The 11,799-nt window shown below is 40.2% G+C and overlaps 1 protein-coding gene across 1 annotated transcript; it reads right to left on the bottom strand.

The window, feature by feature from the left end:
- Positions 1-1,014: 1,014 nt before the first annotated feature.
- On the bottom strand, positions 1,015-11,690 carry FKBP9 (FKBP prolyl isomerase 9). The gene is made up of 8 exons (XM_081165202.1): positions 11,530-11,690; positions 10,920-11,065; positions 9,547-9,736; positions 7,516-7,661; positions 5,054-5,240; positions 4,173-4,318; positions 3,310-3,473; positions 1,015-2,398 (listed from the first exon to the last, which is right to left on the bottom strand). Exons 2-8 carry the CDS (start codon positions 11,053-11,055, stop codon positions 2,219-2,221), a joined length of 1,149 nt encoding a protein of 382 aa, XP_081021328.1. The 5' UTR covers positions 11,056-11,065; positions 11,530-11,690; the 3' UTR covers positions 1,015-2,218.
- Between the last annotated feature and the right edge of the window lie 109 nt (positions 11,691-11,799).

The raw sequence follows: 11,799 nt of genomic DNA on the forward strand, positions 1-11,799 counted from the left end.
ATTTCTTCAAGCTAGATGGGGAGCGTATTTATGGAATGGGGTCAATTGTCTTTTGAACAAAACAAGAAAGTTGGAGACGCCAAACTTTTAAATTTTGTGTGCATTCTCATTAATGAAGGTGTGGACTGATTAATTTGGTACTTGCAAACCAGATAAAACTCTTTCACGGGCTTACTGTTTAACCCAATCAGGAAAACAAGTCCCATGTCTTCCTTAAGAAGACTATCCAGAACAAGTGGAGCTGCCAGTCTGGAAGAGGAGCTTCTACCATATTGGCATGGCTTGCTTTTGGGTGCAGGCTGCTGCTGCTTGTAACAGCTACCAGGCAGGCAGATCCATGCCCCATTCTCATGCATGATTACTACTTGGAACAGACCCGTGTGAGACAAACTGCCTATATGAATCTGTTTCCCATGAGAGCCCAGTGCTTTCAACAATGCTTTAGGTTGAGATTCCTGCATTGCAAGGCATTGGACTAAATGACCCTCTCTTCCAATTCTATGATTCTATTCCAATTCTATTGTTTTAGGTGATATCTAATAATGCTAATTACATATATCAATTCTAGAGAGCTTTGATATGGAGTTTTTTCATCTCTTTACAAGGGGTAGCTTAAAACCAAAAAACACCACTCTCCTTCTGCCGGAAAAAGAAACCAAAAAGCAGCCAGTATTATTTAAAGTACTGTTCATAACTGGTGCATTTCATTTGTTACCCACATTCAGCCTGTAGTTAATTATAAAGGGTGAAAGAATACAATATTAATTTACAGTGCTTTGCTCATTCACACTGTACACTTTGCCTCAATAGTTTGGCTGCAACTACATAAATGGTTTGTTCACCTTTCAGAGAGCTTTTGAATGTGATCTGAACCCCTATGTCCCAGCTCCAATTCCAGAACTAGCCAAGCAGTTCAGATATATATTGAAAGCCATAATTTAGATCAATATTGTCACTGTTAAACCTTTCCCCATCCCCAGTCACCTGTACACGAAGGAAGAGTAGTGCAGAATGTGTCTGTCCATATTTTATTTTAATAAAAATAATAACAGCATGTATCACACTTGACAAATCCTTAAGACATTAATAATATTACAAAGCGTATAAAACGTAACTTTGCTTACTGCAAAAGTGTTTTGAAAGGTATGTCGTAGTTTTAGAACTAGCACCATTCTACAATTAAAAAAAAAGACGCTTTGTACATTCCCGTTAGTGGGAGGACCGTGGCTTTGTGCTCCTTTTCCCTTTGGGGGAGGTCACTCACTTAATTTATGCTCTTGTGCTCTTTAGCCGCAGGGTATTAGCTCAGTTGCTTAGTGTGTGGTGCTGATTCGATCCCCGTAAGGTTCATATTCTTGCAGGTGGCTGGACTAGATGGCCCCTTCCAACTCTACAACTCTATGATCAACAAAATGTTTTTATAGACACAAATGAGACCTGAGATTCACTCTGAAGTACACTTATGACAGTTCTCTAGTTGAGGAGTCACTGCACAAAAAAGTAGATGGAGTAGCCATATGTTGTATACACAATTACAATCTACCATTATGCATATTGCAGCATATTTCTAGTACAGTTCTGCTTTCTTTTTTCAATAATACACGTTAGTGAGGACAGACTAATTTCAGGGTGATACTCAAGAGTAGGCCCATTAAAATATGTTCTGATACAGGGCAAAGAATGATATACACTTTTTTGTGAATGGTTTTTGTATTCATAGCTTCAGTTACAATCCTTAGGGAAACATGACGCCCCATCTCCAGTACTGCTCATGGTGCTACCTAGCATCTGACTTTGGGATAACGGCTTTGAAAAAGATTTAGTTCAGTTCCTCCCATTGTAGAAGATTTTCTCTTCCTTGGAAAGATGATTATAAAACTACAGTTGGAGTGTAACTGAACAGGGCCGTGGTGCAGGAGTTTAACAGAAATGTACATTTTTGTTCTAAGCTCAACATTCTTTACCACCTCTCAAAAAATACGTCACAAGATTTGTGTCCCTATTTTTTTTTTAAGTCACTGAAACCAATTTTGAGGCATTTCACGTTTTATAAAAATGCCACAGTCTTCCCCTTACTTTAGCCTACTTCACTCTTACAAAGACAGGAGTATTCATTTTCACTGTCCACACTTTTAAGTATACACACACACATTTCAAACCACTTCTATTGTGCATACATTCTGACAGCAGTTTAGCTCCTACAAATTTTAAAAACAAACTACAGTTCATCATGTCCCTGTGGCTCTTGGTCTTTCAGTTTGAATTCATCAGCGGTTATCTTGCCATCTCCATTTCGGTCCTGATTGCTGAACATGTTTTTCACAATTGTTTCAGAATCAAAGCCAGGAGCTAACTTTCCTTTGCCAGCCTTGACTTGTTCGTGGATGTAGTCGCCGAACTACAATTTAAAAAACAAATACATTAGTGAAAAGTAAAATAATGTTTGCAGCCAGGTTATTTAATCTTAAAACTCCAGCGAATAGGATGTTGTGGTACCTTTGCATCTGTCCCCTCATATTCACATAAAGTGCTGAGGAAATACCAGTTAATACTTTATCTCTAGTGAGTACAGTGGTACCTTGGTTTATAAACTTAATCTGTTCCGGAAGCCCGTTCTTAAACCAAAGCGTTCTGGACTTAAACCAAGGCATGCTTTCCCATAGCAGCAGGGGACTCCATTTACAAATGGAACACACTCAACAGGAAGTGAAACATGTTCTGCTTCCAAGGCAAAGTTCACAAACCAAAACACCTACTTTCGGGTTTGCCGTGTTCTTAATCCAAGTTGTTCATAAACTAAGCTGTTCTTAAACCAAGGTACCAATGTGTCTTTTGAGAGGTTCAGGTGTCAAATTAGTACTTAAATTCCAAGGTGCATGCCTCTGCTGGAATTTCAAATAACCAAAAGGAATTGGGAAATTCCCATAAGCAGTGTTTGCATCCATTACTACTGTAACAGCTGCTGAGTCCTGACCCTTTGAGATTTTTTGTTAGGGACCTATGTCACAGACATTCAGTTAAGCTGGGCTTCAATCAGATCCTCTTAACTGGAGTAGCTATTCTATGAGTAGGATTATGCATCTCCCTCCTGTGCTCAAGACCTAGAAGCACATTGGTCTCTTGTTTCTGTAGAAATAATTGCTTTAATTTTCCCTAAATGATGTTGCGTCAGAAGAGAAACATGATCTTAAATATACTGCTTGAAGACTGGGGCTCCACTCAGTGTCCTGTATGTTCACAGTAAGTCTGTGAACTTAGTAGCTCCTATAGAATTTTTTCCCAATGCAGCTTTACTAGCCAAAACCTTACCTCTTCCAGAAGAACCTCTCCATTATTATCTTTGTCAATCTCTTCAAAGAGATTAGGAGAGACTTCCTCATGCCATACAAACATATAACCCTCTGGTAAGCCAGACACCAAGTCGAACAGTTCAATGTCAAAAACCAATACGGCGCTACCAGGCACTTCTCCTTCTGTAACAGTAAATAACAAAAAATAAAGTAAGATTTCTGTTATGTAGGAGCATTTTGGAATTTGGCCCACCCCCAGCATTCACAAATTGTGCAGTTATTACAAATTGTTCACATTTCATCCACTGGCTTAGAAACATCAGCAAGCTAAAATATGAGAAAATAAAGCCTGCAGGATCCAAAAGAAATATAGCTAACGTATTCTTTATCTTAGAAGGTACACTATGCTTTGTGACTATTTGCACTTAAGGTAAGGTTGTTTGCTAATTCACAAGAATGTATAGCCTTTCCCCATTGCTTTATTAATTTGGGCTATTTTCATTCTGAGAGAAAACCATAAATATAATATAATATAATAATATAATATAATATAATATGATGCACCTCTTTACCTTAGCTTTTAAAAATTGAAGTGTATAATTTTAGGACACATTTCTATAAATTTAAGTTTTAAACTTTTTAATATTGTGTTTTTAATTGTTGTAACCCGCCCTGGGACCTTGGTGGGAAGGGTGGGTAATAAATGGTGGGGGTAATAATAATAATAATAATAATATCATTATACAGCTATATTCTCAACATCTCATGTTGTGAATATACTTTTTAGACTAATATTTTTACTTAAATTGCATGGAGGATACACTACTTCAAAGCTGTTCATGAATCAATGAACACATCAGCATCACTATTAGCTTCACTTACCAACTCCAGCCTCTCCATAGCCAAGGTGGGGTGGGATAATAACTGTTCTTTTCTCTCCAACACACATATCTCTGAGACCCATATCCATTCCCAATACAACCTGTCCAGAACCCAGCACTATATTATAGGTTTTCCCAAGGCTAGACCTGAAAGAAGAAAATAGTAGTTCATAAGCTAGGATGTGCCAATGTAACATCAAAATTCCACCTCCTCTAGCCTTTTGACATTTACCATTTCCAATTTCTATGTGATGATCTGAATTCTTAATAGACCCTTTCTAAGAAATACATTATGGGATGCGGGTGGCGCTGTGGTCTAAACCACTGAGTCTAGGGCTTGCCGATCAGAAGGTGGGCGGTTCGAATCCCCGCAACGGGGTGAGCTCCCGTCATTCGGTCCCTGCTCCTGCCAACCTAGCAGTTCGAAAAGCACGTCAAAGTGCAAGTAGATAAATAGGTACCACTCCGGCGGGAAGGTAAACGGCGTTTCCGTGCGCTGCTCTGGTTTGCCAGAAGCGGCTTAGTCATGCTGGCCACATGACCCGGAAGCTGTACGCCGGCTCCTTCGGCCAGTAAAGCGAGATGAGTGCCGCAACCCCAGAGTCGTCTGTGAGTGGACTTAACTGTCAAGGGTCCCTTTACCTTTACCTTTTAAGAAATACATTGCAAGTTGGACCATGCAGAAAATTTGTTAAGACAAGTGACCCCAGAATCCAGAAATCCCTCAGTCTGATTAGCCCTTTCCCTTCATCATTACTCTCTCACCAATTGTAACTTGATGAAAGCAAATTTATAGAAATAAGTGATTGGGTGGGCCCACATGCACAAAATATTCCCAGTTTCATGCCTCTATTCTTCTTTGCTGCTAAACTACATACTTACGTTGAGTCTAGCACAGTGCCATCTAGGAGTGAAGCATTGTAGTGATACTTCAGGTAATCGCCTTTCTTGCTCAGAACAGAGCAATTGCTAGGTTTGTAATGGGTGGTAATAGCCACAGAGTCAGATGGATTGTGGAAGTCTATCACATGAATATCAAAGACCAGCACAGCAGATCCCGGAATCTTTCCTAGAACAATAAATGATATGAAATATGAAAAGAAGCCAGCCACCCTTCTGCTCTTACAGTAAAGAACTGATCTGATGTACTAAAATTATGTACTCCACAAATGAGACTTGGTCATCTTCAAATGTTATGAAAGGGGCTTTTCAGAGGTTGGCAAGTGTGATAATTTTCCACTAGCACGAATTCCATGCACTTTCAAGAGATGGTGAGACATGAGATAATTATCTATATTTTCAGTATTCCTAGTTAAAAGCTAAAAAGCAGAGACATCACCTTGCCGACAAAGGTCCGTATAGTTAAAGGTATGGTTTTCCCAGTAGTGATGTATGGAAGCGAGAACTGGACCATAAAGAAGGCTGATCGCTGAAGAATTGATGCTTTTGAATTATGGTGCTGGAGGAGACTTTTGAGAGTCCCATGGACTGCAAGAAGATCAAACGCATCCATTCTTAAGGAAATCAGCCCTGAGTGCTGACTGGAAGGACAGATCATGAAGCTGAGGCTCCAATACTTTGGCCACCTCATGAGAAGAGAAGACTCCCTGGAAAAGACCCTGATGCTGGGAAAGATGGAGGGCACAAGGAGAAGGGGACGACAGAGGACGAGATGGTTGGACAGTGTTGCTGAAGCTACCAGCATGAGTTTGACTAAACTGCGGGAGGCAGTGGAAGACAGGAGTGCCTGGCGTGCTCTGGTCCAGGGGGGCACGAAGAGTCAGACACGACTAAACAGCTAAACAACAACAACATCCTAAGCAAAAAAAGCAGTCTCAGCTGAGGCATGATCTTGCAGTGGAGTGTGAACAGGCTAGGTGAGGACCAAGTGGCCACATGGCAGGACTACTATACTGGTGCATTGGTGGAAAAAGCAGCCTGCCTGGGGCAGATGCTGTAACAGAAGGGGCCATGGTGCCAGTAGAAGATATGGTAAGGTGGAGAGCTTCATGAACCAGAGCCATGCAAGCCTTAATCCGCCTAGCTAAACTGCCTAGGTCAGCGGTTCTCAACCTGTGGGTCCCCAGATGTTGTTGGACTATAACTCCCATCATCCCTGAGCTCTGGCCTTGCTAGCTAGGGGGTGATGGAAGTTGTAGTTCAACAACATCTGGGGACCCACAGGTTGAGAAAGGCTGGCCTAGGTGAAAGGAGACAAACGGGGTCAGTTTGTTTGTATGTGGGCTTGATGTAAATTTTGAGCACCTGCCTGATGTTCAGGTTGTGCCATGCTGCTGCTGCACTGTGGATGGATCTGGGCAGAAAGGAGAGAATTCACTCACCTTGCTTATGGAAAGTGGAGTTGACACAGACCACAAATATGATTACAATATGTCAATGACTACATTGGCATTGGCATTTGCCCTGCAGCTAATGCCAAGGTTCCTTTGGGTTGTTTGACCACCCGAATAGGTGTTCGGCTGGTCTGAAGCCACTGAGCAAAAGCCCAAGCGGGTGGGAGTGGGGGAACGGCAGTAAACAGAAGAGCGGAAGGAGAAAAAGAAGGGGAAACGCCTCTTTTTTTGTAAACAAGGAGCCAACAAGAAAACTGGAGAGCTGAGAAGTTCTGCAAAGCAAAGGCAAGCACAAATTGAAGCTTTGCCAGGAGAGAGGGCTACAGCAGCTTCCACTGATTCCTATCTTCTAACCAGAAAGATGGAAGGCCTTTGAAGAAACATTAACAATTTTATTCAAGTAAAATATGAAGAAAGACAATGCAATAACACTTAAAGTTATTTAATATGCTGAAGATAACAAATAATGTAACAAACCAGAAGGGGAAGACGAGGGAAGTCAATGGGAGGGAGGGAATTGTAAAATGTAAAACTGGATAATTGTATTTGCAATTTGCTATAACAAAAGAAATCTAATTTATACACACACACACACACACACACACACCGTATTTTTTGCTCTAGAAGACTCACTTTTTCCCTCCTAAAAAGGGGAAATGTGTGTGTCTTATGGAGCGAATGCAGGCTGCGCAGCTATCCCAGAAGCCAGAACAGCAAGAGGGATTGCTGCTTTCATTGCGCAGCGATCCCTCTTGCTGTTCTGCCTTCTGAGATTCGGATTTTTTTTTCTTGTTTTCCTCCTCCAAAAACTAGATGCGTCTTGTGGTCTGGTGCGTCTTATAGAGCGAAAAATACGGTGTATATATATGGAAGATGGAAGGCCAACAAACTTATTCCATGCAGTGCACTGGACCTTAAATCTTTTAAATGCTGAAGTAAAAGAATGACTGAACTAGAGGGCACTGCTGCTGAATTAAAAACAGTACTCACCTCTTCCCTCTTCGCCATACCCCAAGTGAGGTGGGATGGTTATTCTCCTCTTCTCTCCAATGCACACGCCAAGCAAGCCTTCATCCATCCCAGCAATCACATAACCTTTCCCAATGTAGGTATCATATGTTCGGTTCCGTGAATAACTACAGGCAAAAAGTAAAAACCTTTGCTTAACTAAGATTGTTATCAATATGCCCATAGCTTACTGGCTTGACAGCAAAAACATCAGACAGAAGTATCAATGGGGGGTAGTGAAACTGATGAAGTCATGTCTTATAATAGCACCAAACCTAAGTGTGACTTGAAGAAGTGAGGAAATTAAGCTAGCAAAACAAATACATAAATGTGTATAATATGGTAAAACTTCAACTGTGAATAAAAAAGCAAGCCAAATATGTACCGTATTTTTTGCTCTATAAGACTCACTTTTTCCCTCCCAAAAAGTAAGGGGAAATGTGTGTGCGTCTTATGGGGCGAATGCAGGCTGCGCAGCTATCCCAGAAGCCAGAACAGCAAGAGGGATTGCTGCTTTCACTGCGCAGCGATCCCTCTTGCTGTTCTGGCTTCTGGGATTCAGAATATTTTTTTCTTGTTTTCCTCCTCCAAAAACTAGGTGAGTCTTGTGGTCTGGTGTGTCTTATAGAGCGAAAAATACGGTAACAGGATTACAAATATATTAACGGATAGGTGAAGTAACCTTAAACAATACTGAGCAGACCAATCGCATAGACAAGAAAAATATTTTAATATACCGTATAGCAGCAAAATGAGAAGTCACGTAAGATGAACAAAACTAGAAAAGCTATCCACTTTGTAGTATGAAAAATACAAAATAAAAAACTGAGCCCGAATAGCATATTAATGTCATCCAATCCAGAGACACTACTCTCATGACATAAGGTTGTGTCTTGTCATCCCTTGGTTTTTATTCCAGAAATTCCTAAATAGATCCCATTCAGATTCAAACTTCTTAAACCCTTGTTTTCCCTGTCTAACCGACATAATCCATATGATCTTACTCAAAGTAGCCATGCTTTTATGAAGGGGATTTTTTTCTCTTTCATTGTCTTGCACAGACAATTCTAGTGGCTAGTACCATTTGAAACAGTAATTTATCTTTTCTGTTTGAAAGATGTTGATCTTTCAAGTATGTCAGCAAAAATAGCACGGGGGTCTAACAAAGTAATAGAGGACCTCTCACTGTGCACATAGGTCCACCATGCCTCTGAATTTGGCTGCAATGATGTTTTGGACAAACCACACCCATCTGTCAGTCACTTGATGTCATATAACATCAGGCATAGAGATCTGTTATCTCCAATCTAAGCAGAAAGTGCTAAGATGGGATGCAATGACTAATTTTTTCTATTCTTTTAGGTTTATTGAAACAGATGCTCTTTGTTAAATCATGTGCCCCAGAAGTAAATGTCCAAAAGCAATTATCCACAACAGAAAGAAGCAAAGGATTTAATGTTTTGATTGGTGATATTATTCTTATTGCACATTGACATGTTTTGATAAAACATGCTATAAACGTAAAGAATTGGTTTTCACTGTACAAGTTATTATAAACTAGCTTTAGTACAGATCCACTTTTGCTTCCCATTTATTATCATGGAAAGTGGAAAACCCACTAAACATTTATACAGTAAAGTTACTCAAGAGGAGAAATAGGAAGTATTTTTAAATTTTCCCAAATGTGTTTACTTTATGTGCTGGGGTCCTATTAGCTGTGCTTTTCTGTCTGTTTGTTGAATGTAGTAATCTATGCCATCATCTTCTGTGCATTTATTACTTAAATCTCTTGTTTCAAACAGAGAAAAATGAGAATTCCGGATGACCCACATCCGTTGGAACCATTGCTCTACTTTTTAAAACTTTTTCTTAGTCTTATTTATTGATTGATTATTGAAGACATTTACCAAGCTACTTAGAATACCTTTCAAGAATGCTCAGCAGAACAGAGCTATAAAAACACACAGAGAAAGAAACAGAAAGTAGGAAACGTGTGTTTAGCAGTGTGGTTACCTAGAATCAAACAATGTCCCATCCAAAAGTGTACCATTATAATGATATCTGAGGAAGTCCCCTACTTGGCTTCTACGCTCACAGGTTTCAGGCACATATTGTTGTTCCACAGCAATGCTGTCTTTGGGGTTATGGAGGTCTAGGAGAGCCACATCAAAGACCAGAGACGCTTGACCCGGGATTTCTTTACCTATAATCAAGGTGTACGGTAGGCATTTAAGTCAACACAAGAATTCAGAAAGAAATTCAAGCTAACCCCACATATATACATACCCTCAACCCCACATCTATTCCATGCTATAATATACATTTCATTTCTCTGCACCCCCGCCAATTCTAAAGCAACTTATGTTTATTAACATAAGAGATTCTGCTTCCAGGAATTTTAAAAAATAACTTCCATTTTGTTAATAGCAGTCTGGTTATTCTGCCAATTTTCTATCTGGAAAAAAATAAAAGAAAGTTGAAAGAAATTAAGCTGTAACTGAGATTAAAGATGAACATTCCTTGGGCAATCAGATATTGAGTTGATTGATCAGTTGCTTCCTACACAAAACATTATGAGTTCAAATTCTGTGGAAAGATCTTCTCTTGATTTATGTTTCTCAGGGTTGCCTAATAGCCACTAGCATGGACAAACACAAACCCCTGTGTTGCAAAATGTAACAATCAACGCAAATGCAAACGCAACACGCTGGCTAATAACTGGTAGTGGATATATAATTAATTACAATGTCATTCAAAATATACTAATACGCCACTTCAAAATAAAGTGCATATCATACAGTACATCTCACAAAATATACAAGTGACTGTAAGTTGTTGTAAATATAAGAGTCAAATGAGGAGTCAAACAAGTCAATGAATAGCAAGGAACACCAAGCCGTCTCTCAAAGGAAAATGTCCTATAAAAGTCTCAAAGGAAGATGTCTCTCAGGAGTCTTAAAAGGAAGTGGGTTGCGCTGTGGGTTAAACCATAGGGCCTAGGGCTTGCTGATCAGATGGTCGGCGGTTCGAATCCCCGCAACGGGGTGAGCTCCCGTCACTCGGTCCCTGCTCCTGCCAACCTAGCAATTCAAAAGCACATCAAAGTGCAAGTAGATAAATAGGTACCGCTCCGGCGGGAAGGTAAATGGCGTTTCTGTGCGCTGCTCTGGTTCGCCAGAAGCGGATTAGTCATGCTGGCCACATGACCCGGAAGCTGTACGCCGGCTCCCTTGGCCAATAAAGCGAGATGAGCGCCGGAACCCTAGATTCGGCCACGACCGGACCTAATGGTCGGGGGTCCCTTTACCTTACCAGTTATTAGCCAGTGTGTTGCTTTTGCATTTGTGTTAATATTCAAGACCAGCATAAACAAATTTGGCGTTTACCATCTCCGTCTTCTCCATACGCCATGAAAGGCGGTACTGTGATGATGCGCTTTTCTCCGACACACATTCCAAGGAGACCTTTGTCCATACCGGGGATCAGCCAACCGATACCCACATAAGTGTCATATGTTCGCATTCTATTGTGGCTGAAAATATAACAAAAAAGCAAGTTACTCATAGCCAGCGTCTTCCTTTTTAACACTGGAAGCAGGAAAAAATGTGAAGAGTTGGGCAGAGTGAAATCAACGTAGACCGATATGCATTTTGTTTCAAACCATTTTAGAAGTATACGGAGTATAAAACAACAAAACTTAGTTGCACAAAGGCAAAGACACCAAATATGCCACATTCTTTCCCTATTGCTTTAGTGGTTAAAAGCTGAACATTTGAAGCTGCCTTATAGCAGGCATGAGAGACCATTGGTTTATTGAGTCCAATGTTGTCTTATACTGACAGGAAGTGGTTTTCCTAAGCCTCAGGCATAGATTTTGTTCCCAGCCCTGCCAACAAAATATTTTCATGCACATTTTTATGGAAATTCTCACAGAAGCCCTCAAAAATCAAGACCTCAAAAAACATGAATAAAAAGAAAGAAATATATATTAACTACCTCGAGTCAAACAGTGTACCATCTAGAAATGTCCCATTGTAATGGTATCTTACAAAATCAGACACCTGGATCGTTCTTGTGCAATTTTCTGGCTTGTAATAAGTTTGAATATGAACTTGGTCTTCAGAATTCCAAAGGTCGATCAAAAGCACATCAAAGTGAAGCACTGAGTTTGCAGGAATTACACCAGCTGTGAATGCAAAGTATATTAAAGCGGAATGATGCTTGCTGAAAAAACTGAATTAATGTAACAAACAACTGTCTCTTTTC

Source organism: Podarcis bocagei (assembly GCF_964188305.1).
Source record: "Podarcis bocagei genome assembly, chromosome: 12".
NCBI lineage: Eukaryota > Metazoa > Chordata > Lepidosauria > Squamata > Lacertidae > Podarcis > Podarcis bocagei.